General features: G+C 46.3%; 1 protein-coding gene across 1 annotated transcript in view; it reads left to right on the top strand.

Annotated features, from left to right (window-relative positions):
• nell2a (neural EGFL like 2a) overlaps positions 1-16,315 on the top strand; it is a 56,242-nt gene that overhangs the window by 31,736 nt on the left and 8,191 nt on the right. Inside the window, exons 14-16 of the mRNA XM_067234550.1 lie at positions 4,494-4,616; positions 5,042-5,137; positions 15,529-15,669. Of these exons, the coding sequence (XP_067090651.1) occupies positions 4,494-4,616; positions 5,042-5,137; positions 15,529-15,669 (360 nt within the window). The remainder of the gene's footprint in view (positions 1-4,493; positions 4,617-5,041; positions 5,138-15,528; positions 15,670-16,315) is intronic.

Here is a 16,315-nt window from a genome sequence, read left to right on the forward strand (position 1 = left end):
CTGGGAGGCAGGGAGGAAATGGGTCCAGCCAGGCCCACAGCCTCATCAGGGTTAGGGTTAAATCAGTGAGGCCTCACCAAGACAGCACACATGCTCAGTAGAGAGAGGCTCCCTGCCACACACCCTCACAGCTCCATCACCTGGAATCAGCAGACACGCAACGCACACAAAGCGGATTTCGGTTTCGTGCCGTATTTCACGGATAGTTCCGGAAAAGGATTTCAAAGGAATGAGCGCGCGTCCTTTGCCTTCGACGTGTTGACTCGCCGGCGTTCCAGAAGCGCGTCCTGGGGTTCAGTCGTCCACATACAGCGTGTCAAGGGCTCTTTAGATACTTTAGATTCTCCTCACTGGGTTTCTCTGTTTAGTCCAGCTTCCAAGGAGGCCAGTTTTACTGTCCCAGTTATTTGTCATCCCGCCTGCGTCCTCATTCATATCTCTGGGATTTACAATGAAGATAAATATGAAAGCCCGGTGGATTAAATGTGTCACTATATTTTACATAGATGCCTATTAAAATGCCTTCAAGTCAGTGAGAGACGCAGCCCTGCGTCTCCATAAGAAGTCCATTTCTGTGATTAAACCCAGGCTTTTTCTGCTGGGCCTGATGTACAGGCTGTAATGACTTTTTGCCCGCTACAGTCAAATTACTGTCGTAATCTCTCTCTGAGTTATTGGACTATCAACCGCGTTCACAATCACACAGTGGCCCCCAGCCTGTGCTATCGAACTGCCCCTATAGCCAGCATACACCTTTAATCCAATAATAAAACAGATGAATTCCAGTCAAATTCGATTGTAGTCATATCATCCAATGTGTGGGCCATGTGTGACCAGATCAAATCTCAAATCAAATCGAATGAAATATGCTTTGAAACGCATGTACGATACGTTGCGGTAATCCTATATTCACGTCCAGCGCTGCGCTATATCTCCTGTTGCTACATTACTAGAACAGACAGGCCGGAGGGTTAGCTTGGTGAGGAAGCCACGGGGCTCTCTTCCTTATTAATAGCAATCGAACATCTGTTCCTGTTTAAACAGAGTCCGAAGGGAATAGTCAATTCCCCCAAGTGGCTGAGAGGAGAATTATTGCAGTTCGGGAAAACAGTAAAGTAGTCATACTGTGGCTTATCTATACAGCACACGCTGATGATCTATGGTCCTCTTTATTGTACTCTATGGAGTTGAGCAATTAATATATTGCAAACCTCAGCAGAAACCATGTACAGGCAGTGATGCCTGTACTTTATTATGGCGTGTAGGTTTGCATGTGTTGAGGAAAGATTAATAGCTATTCCCTTTCATCCTCAATTTGTTTGTTACTGAATTTGGGATTAAAGAACTTAATCCAGGGATGATACCGTCAAAAAGCATGTCGTTTAGGTTGTTTTTCAAACCCATACACAAGGCAGGACGCACATTCACTTCTGCACACCCCCTACTGTGCTCAAGGTGGACATGAGTTCACAGCCTAGCTTGTGGGGAGAGTGGAGAAAAGCTACTTGCGTGTGTCCTCATATCACATACCGCTCTGGAAAAAAATGGAGAGGCCGCTGCACCTTTTTCTTTCATTTTTTTTTTAAGTTGAGAAGGAACATTTTGAGTGAGGAACAAAAAGTTAAAATTGCAGTGGCCTCTTAAATTTGACCCTTCTGTTCCTCACTCAAAATTGTCCTTCTCAATTTTTTTTTTAATGAAAGAAAAAGGTGCAGTGGTCTCTCAATTTTTTCCAGAGCTGTATGTACTGACCAAGCCTGAGTCTCAGTTACCTAGACTGTAACAGTAACTGGAACAACTGCTCTACTCCATATCCAATTGACAGAGCTATGAAAGAAGCCGAGAAAGTTCACCTGCTTTGACAAGTGTTTTCCTCTTGATCCTGAAGGTCAAGATTGTCCTTCTCTGTCTCTCCTCAACCTGGCGCCCATGCCCAAGTGCCTGGGGTGCTTCTCTCTGTGAGATTAGACGCTAATCCGTGAAAGGTATAACTGGCTGGCTGGGCTCTCCCTTTGAATGTTATTGAAATGAGGGGCTGTCCCGAGTTGTGTGTGTCTGTGATTGGAGGGGGGCATGCGTTTAAGATTGAGGGGGGGGCGTGTGTGTGTGTCTGTGATTGAGGGGGGGGCGTGTGTGTGTGTCTGTGCGTGTGTGGCCAGGGTAGAGTGTGGGGGGGGGGGTCATCCTCGCTTTAATCCGATGATAACCAGACCTCGCCTCGGAGGTAGGAGGGATAAGGGCATGGAGGGATGGAGGCAAGGCAGAGGTGGTACCGTAGGAGGACAGGGCAGGGGAGATAAGGAAAGATGACTTCCTCAATGTGAATTCCAAGGTGTTTACATAGAGACGTGCACTGAAACTCTGTACCCTTGAATCTCTCTTTCCACACGCACACCATGTCTCCCCCCCCCCCCCACACACACAAATAAAAGAATAAAACTATAGAAATCTATAGACTGAATATGTTCAGCAGTCTCATTTCTAATGGATGTAGTATAAACATGAGGTGTGTTGCCTCACAGGTTCTGAGGCTCCTACATAATACGCTACAAAAGCTTTTTTTTTCTGCTGTTAAATCATTTATTGTAGAGTTCTGTTTCTCCTTGAAGAATCTATTGATACAATGCCTGTCTATCCTGTAGAGTTTATCTTAGTATTTTGAATGGTTTGTAATCATCTCTTGATACTGTTGTTTTATCAAGGTGTGTTTGTTGGTCTTGAGCCAAAGGCTGAAACAAGGCTGTGTTTGTGTGTGTGTGAAGCGGAGTTGGCGGGGAATGCAGGGATCCCTGATGACAAGGCTGTACATAATTGATTGTTTATCTGTCTACAAGCATGAGCAACAGCAGTTGGGAAGAAAGTCCGTCCGCATGCACACACACGCACACACGCGCGGTCACTCAGGATTTCTTTTCCTCAGGTCCACACAGAAACACACACCAATTTCCACGCACACCTATCCTGCCAATTTCACCTGCCGTCCTGTCGATACAGAGTGATGGCTGCTCGCTGCTCCCTGGCCTGTCATCAGAAGACAGATGTGACCTTGGGCTCCCCCCTCCTCCCCAGCCCCCCCCCCCCCCCCCAGCCCCCCCCCCCCAGCCCCCCCCCCCCCCCCCCCCCCCCCCAGGAGCTCTGTTTGACCCTGGCTGGGTCTGGAGAGGATCCTCTTCCCCCTGCCCTTCCGCAGGTGTGTGATCCAGCAGCGGGGCTCCCTCGCTGTCCTTCGTCCAATCACGCAGCATCATATCCCCAGTGGAGGACCTCATCACAATGTCACTTTCAATTAGGACCAGGCCCCACACTGTGTGGAGGGGACAGAGCGGATGGGGCGATGACGGTTGATTGGATGGCGTTCGGCGTCGCTCCGCTCTCTCGTTCTGGTCCAGCAGATCACGCATTCCCATTGCCGTCCTCCGGTCTGAATACTGAGGCGTTCCGCTCAGGGGGGGATGTGTCGTACGGTTGGTTGTTCCACGCCACAGATGAAGTGTGCCGCTGCCCTGATTGGGTGCCCTGATTGCGTTTGCCGTACCTAGGAACTGCTATCGGAAAAGTAACCCAGAAATCTACTTACACAAGAAGAAGCAGGACAAAGTGTTTGGGAAAGATCTGCTAAATGCATAAAAACTAATAACAATTATTTGCAGATTTGGTCAACGAAATTGCTAATTATTGTCTCTGTAATATTTACATTTATGCATTTAGCAGACGCTTTTATCCAAAGCGTATTCAGCATACTCTTAATAAGCTAGTACAATGCTGTTCCCATGGTCTAAAAAGATTACTGAAAAGCTTGTGTGGCTGAAAAGCTTTTGCAAAGCTGGTTTTTATACTAAATAGCTAGTCTGTGGAGTCAGGTGGCTGAGCGGTGAGGGAGTCGGGCTAGTAATCTAAAGGTTGCCAGTTCGGTTCCCAGCTGTGCCAAATGATGTTGTGTCCTTGGGCAAGGCACTTCACCCTACTTGCTTCGGGGGAATGTCCCTGTACTTACTGTAAGTCGCTCTGGATAAGAGCGTCTGCTAAATGACTAAATGTAAATGTAGTCTGGTATTTTCATTCAGGGCTGTGAACTGATGTGAAATCGGTACTGTTTTCTTTTTATTTTATAACCAGTCACCTTTCGATTTTTCGTCCTCCTATCTCAGAAGGTTGTCCTGTACAGTTCCTTTTTGTTCTCCGTGCCTGGTAGCTGAGAGGGGGTTATTTGTGATGTGGCTGACCTTTCCAGGTTTCTGCCCTCCGAAATACTGTTAGGACCATGCACTTCTGCTCCTTGATCTTCTGCTGTACTTTCTGTATGCACTCCGATAGACATTTGCTGGGGTGGTCGAAAACAGGAAACACGCTAGTCTTCTTCCTGTCTCTCATGTTGTAATTACAGTTCGTACCCCCCCCCCCCCCGCTGCTGCTGAGGTTAGACTGACCTCTGAGGATGCAGAGGGTGTTGAGTTTGTGGTCCTAAAGTGTCTTTTGGTTGTTTCCTCCCCCAGAACATGATGAGTGTGAGAGCGGACTGCATAGCTGTGACCAGAACGCCCTCTGTTTCAACACCGTGGGGGGGCACAGCTGCTCCTGTAAGCCAGGCTACACCGGCAACGGCACCGTCTGCAAAGGTAAGTGCCCGCGACTCCACCTGCAGGTAAACACGGCTCAGACGTGTGTCTGAGCCGTCTCGGTCCTACCACTTCTCTTTTCCACTTCCTACTTCCTCTCACTTGGAGGTGATGGTTGGAATCTTTGTGTAGATTGCCTTAGCTTCAATAGTACTTGACTTTTACTTTACTTGACTTCACTTTAGAGACTTCACTATTTTAGGTCGACATTAACAAACTGTCCATGAAGGATGAATCCTTAAATTAACCTCTGAGAAATTAATGGATGATTAAGAATAAAGAAGTTGCAAGGGCGGTAATGAATCACATTACCAAATTAGCTCGTGTTCAGTATGCAAATACATATGCTTCTGTCTGCCTAATTAAAGGGGTAATGGGAGTTAACCTGAGTGAATAATGGCTGTTCTCCTGTGGTTCTCCTTCAGCTATGTGTGACGGCCTGTGTCAGAACGGAGGAACCTGTCTATCCCCCAACAACTGTGTCTGCCAACAGGGCTTCACTGGGAAGAGGTGTGAGACAGGTAAGAGACCTGAAGAGGCGGGGACAGGTAAGGGAGGGGAGGAGAGGGAGACGAGCAAGGAAAGGGAGGGAGACAGGTAAGGGAGGGAAGGGGAAACAGAGGTGTGAGACAGTAACCCATCCAGTGTATTCAAGAACACAGATCAGCTCAGTTAAAGGTTGAAATGAACACGAGTCAATGATCCATGCAGTTGTCATGGTAGATTCATATCATTATGCATTCAGACTCATAGATTGATATGCTGCATTTCCCAGTTGCCTGTATGAGAGTGGCAGGAGAGAGTGGAGAAGGTGAAGCGAAACGTTTTTGAAGATATCTAAAGATCAATCTCACACACCCCATGATACAAGTGGGTGAGGTGTGGTTACATAAATGGTGTTATTAAAGCTGTTTTGAGTGTCATTCCTTTCGTGTTTTTAGGACATATGCTTGCTTTAGAAAGACTGTTTACAGAATGTTTTATTTTATTTTGGGGGAGGACACAGCCTCCACTGAATGAAACTCAGGAGAGGGAGGTCTGATGTGCTATATTCATATTGAGATGTTTTCAGTATTCACCAGCTGTTACAATCACAAAGAACCAGCCATCAATCTCCATAGTCGCCTTTCATCCAACGTTTTCTTCTGTGTATGTGTGTGTGTGTGTGTGTGTGTGTGTGTGTATGTGTGCAGTTGTTTGTGCTGGTCTGGGTGTATTTGGGTATGTGTGTGCACGTGCGTGCGTGCATTCATTTGTGCTATTGTGTGTGTGTGTGTTTGTGTGTGAGTCTACCTGTGCTGTTGTGAGTAATGAGCTTGGTCCTGTCCCGGTGGCACATTGAAGGGGTTGGACTGCAGTCTCCGCAGTATGGAAATTGCTCCGGATCACACCTGGTATTCAGCATGGCGTTTCTCCCTTAGAGGAGTTCTACCACATTCAAGTGACTAAGAAACTCTTCCTGCCCTATATAGCACGAAACACGAGGGCCTCTCTAGAATAACCATCGTTTGAGTCCATCTGCTCACAGAAGCATGTGTCTATCACACTGATCTCATGTGAACATCTAACGCTTTCTGAGGTCTGGGTATGGTACAGTAGCTTAGCTAGCTGCTGTCATCCAGATGTGAATACTGCACTGTAGTACTCTTTGTTTGTTCACCGTGCTGCTGAGTAGCTGAGATGTGGCTAGTTGTAGAAGAAGGACTTGGGATCTTCTGCTGTACTTTCTATTAAACTTGCGACCTCTTGATCCGCAGTCCAACACTCTCACCACTGAGCTATACCGTATTTTTCAGAGTTTAAGTCGCTCCGGAGTATAAGTCGCATCAGTCCAAAAATACGTCATAAGTCACATTTATTTAGAACTTTATTTCACAAAATCCAAGACCAAGAACAGACATTTAATCTGGAAAGGCAAGTTATTCAACTACACAATAGCACACAGAACAACAAGTTGAATAGGTGTCCGGTATGTTAACGTAACACATTAACAGTTATTCAGCTACACAATAGCATAAAGAACATACCTGGGATGCTGAAAAGGCTAAATTAACATAACAAGCTAGCGAGTCCAACAAGCAAGTTACCCGATAAGCTAGTTCCCCAAGCTCCAGATCCCATTCCACATCACTGAATCCATTGAACTCGTTGGTTCATGTCAGTCAGTATGACTTAACATTTAAATACATGTTAAATTGCATATATGTTGATATATAAGTCGCGCCTGACTATAAGTCGCAGGACCAGCCAAACTATTTAAAAAAGTGTGACTTATAGTCTGGAAAATACGGTACCTTATCCCTGAAACTCTGTAGCAGACCCCTGTCCCAGACGCCTGGCTCGACAGCAGACCACCCCTGCCTTTTGTTTAAAACAACAGACCCAAGCTGATGGAGAGTAAAGACATGACACTTTGCCCTGTTTTCTATTGGCTTCCCGGGCAGACAGAGACAGATCTGCCCACTCGTTGGTGCAGGTATTGATTGCACATAAAGGCCCCTTTACGAGGCGTCCTCTTTACTGCCCGCCTTAAAGTAAATGACTTTTCTCAAGGTGCTGTTGGCTGATGGTTAGTAGGGCTGGCAGGCTTTTCTTTTAACGCAGTAATAACCATGATCTCTTATCCTCTGGCCCGTCTCAGCACTGCAGTGGAGTAGTCCTGAGGAACATGCACAGCGGTCACGAGACGGTCAACGCTACTCAAGCATTTCCCTCTGGAACGTTCTGTACTGAGGGGATAGGAGGAGTCAGGAGACGGCGGAACATGTAGTTCGGCTGTTTCTGATTGACAGGACTGTTTTCAACTACAACCAATTAGCCGTAGAGACACCGCTGTGAAGGCAGTCCCGGGTCTAATCACTGACTGAGGGAAATCTGTTGTGATGGGTGGTTTATGACTCAGTCTATTTCCAGGCTCCCTCCCAACAGTTAATCGTAGAAGTTGATTAGAATTCAAACATTTGGGATTTTAGGACCGCCTCACTCTCAAGCAAGTACACACACAAGTGAGGAGAAACACTCACTAGCGTACATAAACACATTTTCAGCTTATCCGCACCAGCACACACACCCCCTCCCAGCGCCTGTTTGCCTCAGGTGACAAGATGTTTGTCACCTCAGCTGCAGCTGCTTTATCACTACTCCATGTCCCTCTCTCCCTCTCTCCCTCTCTCCCTCTCTCTCTCTCTCTCTCTCTCTCTCTCTCCCTCTGTTTCTCTCTTCCCTCTCTCCTTTCTCTTTCTCTCCCTCTCTATCGCCCCCTCGTAATGTCTCTTTCTCTCTATTTCTGTCTCTTTCTCTGGCTGTCTATTCTCTCTCTCTCCTCCCTCCTCACTATCCCTTCCTCCCCGGAGCAGCCCTGTAAACCCGCTCTCCATTTCCAGTCACCCTGTCAGCCTTCTGACAGCCCTGTCCTCACCAGCATTCAGCCTTGTACCAGAGCTTCCTCCGGGGGCCCGGCCTGTGGCCCCCTGGCCCCCTGACCTCCTGGCCCCTAGCCACCCCTGGTGCCTCAGAGCCCTCAGCAGTCAGTCAACCAGTCAGTCAGTCAGTCAGTTGGGGGAGCTCCTTCAAGCCTCTTCGCACCATGACATTCTCCCTGGCAGGGGGCAGTGTACTGGACAAGTCCATAGAGAGATAGAGAGGGTAATGATCGGCTTTCTACGACACAGTGACAGAGCTCGAGAGAAGGGTGGTGGTGGTGGCGGGTGTCCAGTAGGGGTTGTGATGAAGCGAGGGGGAGGATGAGGGAATGGCCAAGAAGGATGGGGGTAAAAGAAAGCGTACGGTGGAGAAAAGGGGCTGCGAGATAGACAGGCAAGGGGTCAGCCCGTTCCCTTTTCCCAGGCAGGGGAGTGGGAAGCAGCTCGAGGTGACGGGGGTCGAGCGGGGCTTGGGTTGTCTGAACATGGAAAAGCTTTTTAAACACATGCGCTCCCTGGCCAGACCCTCGGTGCTTTTAGAGGCCTCCCCTGGGGGCTCGCTGGCTCCAGGCCCTGCTGCCTGCCTGTGACAGACCTGAGAGACACACACACACACACATACACAACGCTCACTCACACATGCGTCATGCACACATGCGCCTAGATGGATGCACAGAACACACATACACTATTTATGCACACATACACACTCATATATGCATGCTTGCGTGCTCGCACACACACGCACACTCAGAGACACGCACTTTGACCGCCTACATCCAGAATCTGGGTCCGTGGAGAGCTTGTGTGTGTGTGTGTTCACGTGTGCCTCTATCTGTGTGTGTGTGTGTGTGTATGCAATCATGTCTGTGCATTAGTTGGTAGCTTGTCATCTCTGTCTGGTGGTGATGGTTTTAGAGGGACAGGGCCACATCGCTCTGACCGACAGCATTTCTGATGCAGCATAAATTATGCATCATGGCTGCTGTGGGCACCTAGAGTACAGTCGCAGAGAAGGATGGTGTTGATGTACTGCACTGACTGTCACATGATACGCCCAACATATACCGTATCAAGGTTGACTGGTCCCTGCAATGGAACATGGCCTATATATAAACAAAAAGATGGATTTTTTTGCGATAAGTGAGAAGTCTAGTACTAACTGACCTTCCTCGAGAAGGTCAGTTTTTTTTTTTTTACTTTTATTTGGCATGGGGTCTTTTATATTCCAAAGCATAACCATTTATTCCATTAAAGTTTAGCTATACATCTAAATCCTCTGTACTGTCATAAAACATTTTTTATATTATCACCAGGAAGTCTATTTTGTCCGTTGTGTTTCTTTATGTACTGACTGTCTGAACCAATCCATTGTTGTGAATTGTGGAAGCTACTTTTGATGGTATTTCCTGCTCATTATCATCCGTCTTCGTGGCTGTGAAGTCCTACCTGCCTTATTAGGATGTTTACTTGCTGTTCTTCCCATTCTGCTGACGAGACACCGAGCCTTCTGTAGTTAATGATGCCCATGGTTGCCCTTGGTGGCTCTCTCCGTGGTTACAAGACAATGGAGGGAGAGTCCACAGCAGCTGATTAGAATATCCAATGGCGATGGAACTACTGTTCAGTACAGGACTAGTGGTCAGACATGTTCAGAGTTTTAGGATGCCTTGCTGAATGGATTTGAAATTATTATTATTATATTTTTTTTCAGATGTCTCAGTCCTCTCTCTGTTTTTCATCCTCTTTTGAATTTTTTGGGTTTCTTTTTAGGAAATAACATTTGAGGAACATGATAGAGACATGAATCAGTGTTTGATGTTTAAGATGTGGAGTAGATTTGACTACATCCTTTTACTCTACAAAACACCCAGAGAAGAAATGTTGCGAATCATTAGAAGTATTTTCCAAAACAATCTTCCCAGACTAATATGTCTAAAATTTAATATTGAAGATAAACTGCCTCAATCATAGCTGGAATCATATTCTAACTTTGTCCAGAATATGATTTAGTGTTACTAATTTAATTGTGTCTAAACAAATGCGATATCTGTTTAATTTTAGCATCCACACTCTCTGTTCTATGTTTCAGTAAGCCTAGAACTTTCTATAGCATACTGTTAAAACCTAGTTCATCATATTCATATTTTTCTGTTCTTCGCAAGCACACCAGTGATACATTTCAATGCCACTTCTTCTATGAGTGCCTTGTACCGTTGTTCTAGTCAGTGCCCTGCAGCCGCCCTGTTTTTAAAAGGAATCCTTCATCTCTCCTTCAGCAGACTACAGTTTTTATGACAAGCAGTATTAGCTGCTGCCTGTCAGGAGGAGGAGAGGGGGGGGGGGGTGAGGGGAGGGGAGGACAGGTGTGCTCCAAAAAGGGTGCTTTGAGAACGAACAGAAGGAAAGGAGAGGAGCTGGGGCCACAGGGTCACTCCGACATTGACCGGGAGGAACAGAGAAGGTGAAGGGAAGACAAACATTTTGTTCCCCAGGACCTCATTAGCATTGAGGTCAGGAAGCAGAGGGAGCAGACTCACCGACTGACTGACTCACCGACTGACTGACTCACCGACTGACTGACTCACCGACTGACTGACTCACCGACTGACAGACTCACCGACTGACTGACTCACCGACTGACTGACTCACCGACTGACTGACTCACCGACTGACAGACTCACCGACTGACTGACTCACCGACTGACAGACTCACCGACTGACTGACTCACCGACTGACAGACTCACCGACTGACTGACTCACCGACTGACAGACTCACCGACTGACTGTCTCACCGACTGACAGACTGACTGACTCACTGACTAACAGACTCACTGATTGACAAACTGAGTGACTGACAGACTGACTGACTGACTCACTGACTGACTGACTGACAGACAGACAGACAGACTCACTGACTGACTGACAGACAGACAGACTGACTTACAGACAGACAGGTAAACAGAGATGCAGGTAGACAGACACAGGTAGACTGTCAGAAAGACATTCAGACTCAGAGACAGACAGGTAGACAAACAGACACTGGTAGGCAGACTGATGCACAAGTAGACAGACACACAGATGGGAATGGGTATAGCTCTGTTGTAGAGATATTGACTGCTGATCAAGAAGCCCAAAGTACAAATCACCCCACCTGTATGTCGCTTTGGACAAAAAAGAATGCTAATGAATCTTTAAAAAATAAATTATGTAAGTAAAATACATGTAGCGCTCTATTAAGCTGCTGATTGGACTTCAGTGAAGATTAGACGAATAAGTGAATAAGACTATGCCTTATTCACTGTATGTCTGGCTCCAATCACAACCAGCCTTTGAAAGGGTCCCAGCTTGCATATCCTACTGACTGTGTTTCCTCCCTTGACTCCCTCACTACTGCTGATGTTGTTTTCTCTCTCCACACATTTAGACATTTACATTTTGTCATTTAGCAGACGCTCTTATCCAGAGCGAGAGTACAGTAAGTACAGGGACATTCCCCCGAGGCAAGTAGGGTGAAGTGCCTTGCCCAAGGACACAACGTCAGTTTGCATGACCGGGAATCGAACTGGCAACCTTCGGATTACTAGCCCGATTCCCTCACCACTCAGCCACCTGACTCCCTCCACACATCATTCTTAGCCAGTTTAAACACTAGCTGCTTGCTTAGGCTCCATTTTTATCATTTCATTATTTATTTAAGGCATTCACAAAGTACTCCGTCGTTAATTACTGTGTTGTAATTAGTTCTCCTAATGACCAGAGCAGTCGTTTAGCTGAGAAAAACTTGGTGCTTCTGGCTGCATCGGATGCATCTCCCAGTAATAACTATGGAGGAGTCCCAGAGAGCGGACTGTGGCGATCTCTTTGGGAAAGACTGCAGGCTAAGATGCTAGAAGAAGATAGCGAGCAGAACCACTGTGGCACATAAGCAGTATCAGCCTGGTATGAAATATGCACATGAATGTTAGCCACGTAAATCTATGGAACGGCCCTTCACTTATCTCTCCGTGCACCTGCCGTATTGAAACCCCACCACTTGATGTTATGGATTTTGCGTTCATTTCCATGTCCGAACTCACCTTCTCTTGAGATTAATGATTGATGTATTACACGCTGGTTCTCTATCAGACACAGCGGGTCACAATGAACCTTATCCATGAGTGAAATACTGGTCTTCCCCTCCTTGTGTTCCATACTGCACATTGACTTACTCAGTCACTTGTTCTTTAGCCTGTCGTCATGTACTGTCCATGCCAACACAGGGCTTTGTACGTGCTAACAACGAAATTCCACCTCCCTGGTCTCTGGAAGTCTGTCAGACTGTAAATCGAATCCATCATTGTCAGGCTAATGCCAGGCACGCTGTCTCCTTAATATGATAGATGGAAGGGCTAAAGTCGGGGAGAGGATGCAAATGAATGTATATCTGATTTAGGATTATGGTGTGTGAGGAATACTACATCTGATTCATATGAGGATGATCACGTTTTCCTTGGAAGAATTGAATTTGATGTGATGTGTGTATGGGCACGTGTTCGTTAAGTGTGTGTGTGTGGTAGGTTATGGAACTCACTGGAGCTGTGTTAATCCTGATCACCTCCTGTCAGCCCAGGATGCTGAGGGAGAGAAAGTCTCTACCCTGTACCTGCTTCAGAAAGGAGAGAGAGAGATGGACACAACATAGAGTGTTGGATGGAGAGCGGGGAGGATGAATGGAGAGAGTCCCCCGGGAAGGGAGACAATAAGTACAGGGAGAAAAGGCGGGTAGAGAGACAGGCAGAAGATGAGAGGGAGAGGAAGAGGGTGGAGGAGAGAGGGAAGAGGCGTAGTTCATAGCGGCATAACAAGCCCAGGGATGGAGGGAAGACTGAGGCAGAGAGCGACTGACTGGCTGTCCTTGGAGAATAGCTTTAATAGAGCCTTAGTTTTCTGCCCGTCGCTCAGCATAACGAGTGAAATAACCACGTCTATCCCATGAACTCTCCTCCTCCTCCTCCTCCTCCCCCCTTTCTATCACCTCATTGTTCTCCTTCTATTGCCTTACATCGCTCTCTCGCACCTTTTTCCTCTCGTGTTTTCTTCATGTGTCTCAGTAGTCAAGGTAACTCAGAGGTAACTCTGCAAGGGTGACCTGGACCAGATAAGGACCCATTGTTCATGTTTTTGTCCGACTGTCACCTGTCAGTTTCTTATAAAATGTTTCTTACCTGTATGGCGCCATTCCAAGTGCCCCTGAGCGGCGAGCACCAAGAGGAGTTGGTGTTCACAGCCGTTGTCCATTTTGATTTTCAGACTTCAGTTCGTGTGATGTTTCAATTATAACGTCAGGGCACGAAGGCACAGGAAGTGAATTGGCCTACATACAGGGAGCATTAAAGACGACGTCATGAATTCATTCACGTTCCAGTTAAAGATGTAAGAAGTGTACATGAGAGGGTATACATGTTGAAGCGCTGTGTCTGTTTCACAAAGGCTTGGAAGTGCTTACCATAATTGCAGTTGACAGCCTCAACGCCAGGAGAAAGATGAAGATGGGAAATGGTTCTTGAAAACGTAACTTGACGTCATGACCGGGTAGGCAAATGTTTGAAATGAAGCATTTGAGTGAAAAGGCTCAAAATAGTGAGTTGATGCATATTTTGAATCCCATTGCCCTTTGGTGGTTGGTTAAAAATAGGCCCTAAAACCGTCCAGTCTTTCTTTGAGCAATTACATGCAGTCATGTTGGAGGGAGGGTGTTTTGAAATAGATTCAGCTATTTTTTTCCATGCTGGCAAGAGAGACTGCGTGCAGCAAAACCACTTCGCTCTCTCTCCCTGCTGGGGCTCCAGAGCTACAAAGAGCATGAGAAATGTGGCTTTATTCACGTCAAAAGAGAAACCTTTGAATTTCAAGGGCTGGCTAGTCATTCCTCCTGGTATAACCCTGTGGTTTAATATATCATGAGTTTAACCCAGAATCACTAGACTCAGGGGAAAGTGTACAAGTCACTGTCTCAATTTAAACAGTTTGTGTTTTCAAGATGTTCAATTATTTTTGTCTTACTGGAGATCAAATTGTAGATTCTAGAAACTGCAGAACGTGCCAGCAATTCAAGGACAGAAACAGATTAAAATGCTTTCTAGCATTAAGCCCACATGTTCTAAACAGAATATATTATAAACCCACCATGAAGTTCAGAAATAAAAGAGTACTTGTATATTTACATTTAGTCATTTAGCAGACGCTCTTATCCAGAGCGTATATCCGTTTGAAAATAAACTGAGATTCGTCAGAGACACATTTCACTACTCATGTAGATAAAGGTCTGATCTGCAAAGCATTTGATCAATGTTTAATCTGTTGGAGAGATTCTATTAAAAGGATGAGGCCTCATTAGCCAATAGATCTTAATCCTATTACTAGTTCTGTGGCATGGGGGGTTTGTGGGTGGGGATGGGGGGGGGTTATGAGGATGGGGTGGGGGGGGGGGTATGAGGATGGGGTAAGGAAGGTCAGTCACAGAACACTGCCATTCTCATAATGAGAGAGCTGACTCATGCATCACATACTATCATAAAGAAGACATTACTGCCTGCATGAACACATTTAATCACTCTAAAAACTTGGACCCCCCCCCGCCCCCCCCACACACACATACTTACCCCCTTTTTGCAATCACCAGCTAAGCTTCTCTCATCTGGCAGATCCCCGTTTAATTTCATGTTATTTTAGATATTACAATCTGTCTCTGCTTGCATATACAATATTTGAGGACAATATTGCGTTTTTCCTCAAGGGTCTTCTGTGAGGAAGAGGGGGGGGGGGGGGGGGGGGGTCCAGTGGGATTGCTTGGTTGGATTGAATTGGTAGATGGTGAGGTTTGACTTGAGAGAAAAAAGAGAGCAATAAGCAAGGGAGGGATGGAAAAGAGAGAAAAGTGGCAAAAATGTCTAATCCAAACTGCCAACAAGAGAACGTTCAAGGATGAGGTTTCTGAGAGTCGCGCTCTATGAGACTTCGCCTAAACTCAGTCTGAATGGCAACAGCAGGCTGGCACAGGCCTGGCTTCCGACTGCAACGTGTTATGACTCACTTCATTGCCACATTCATAAACAGATCTCTAGTATTGATGAATATGCCATTCTCTTGCTGTGTTGCAATTCTAGATCAATGCAGCATACAAATTCTATCAAATCCTGGACACGCTTTAATATTAATTATGAATGAGTCAATGTAAAAAAACGCACTGGCAGGCATCAAGTTAAATCCCAATATGCAGGTCCTTCACCTGAAAGAAAACACAAGTTGGTATTAAGCTTCAGTTGGGGAACAATTGGGAAACTTAATTATGTCTCTTTCTCCCTCCCTTCCTCTTTCTTTTTCTTTCTCACCCACATTTCACCCTTTCTTTCTCCCTCTCTCTTTATATCTTTATTTCTTTCTCCCTCCCTCTCTCTTTTGCCCCCCCCCCCCCCCGCCCCCACACACACACACCCCTTTCCCTCAGACATTGATGAGTGTTCAGATGGCTTCGTGGAGTGTGACAGCAGAGCCATCTGTGTCAACCTGCCTGGGTGGTACCACTGTGAGTGTCGTGATGGCTACCACGACAACGGCTTGTTCTCAGCCAGTGGGGAGTCATGCGTAGGTGAGTCAGTGTTCCATTTCCTCATCAGACCACAAGAGGTTAGAGGGGGATTAACGTCTCCCATAAAACCAAATCTGTCTACGCTCATGAGATTTTCGATTCAGTCATTTCTCTACGAATTAATGGGATCTTCTCGACGTATATAATGCGTCACAACAGTCGTTGACGGGAGCCTACCGATGTGAGGCGATAAAGTGAGGACGCAAGCTGAGTTGAGACAGGGAGGAGAAGAACTAGTCCGGTTCAGCGGTTGTTTTGGATTGGTGTGCAATATTTCGTACTGGCTGCCAGCTGTTCTTCTGCCGCTGGAGCTTGACAAGGACCAGGGGAATGCAGGCGTTCAGTGTGGCCAGAGCCACTGTAGCGCACCAGGCAATCCCTCCTGGCACAAAGAGGAGGATAGGTGTCAGTCATCCTCATGTCATACAACACACACACACACCAATACACATCAGATAACCTCTTTTGAAACTGTTTGCACAGTTCAAACTCTGCATGGAAAATGAATAATATTCTGTTTTAGCATTGGTTTGTGATCCCCTTAACCTGTTAAACAGAGCTTGACTGCCAGATATACCGACTCAATATACATAAACTTGGGAGGACAAATAACATGCAGAAACTGGATGCAAGTTCTGAGAAGACA

Source organism: Osmerus mordax, chromosome 4, assembly GCF_038355195.1.
Source record: "Osmerus mordax isolate fOsmMor3 chromosome 4, fOsmMor3.pri, whole genome shotgun sequence".
NCBI lineage: Eukaryota > Metazoa > Chordata > Actinopteri > Osmeriformes > Osmeridae > Osmerus > Osmerus mordax.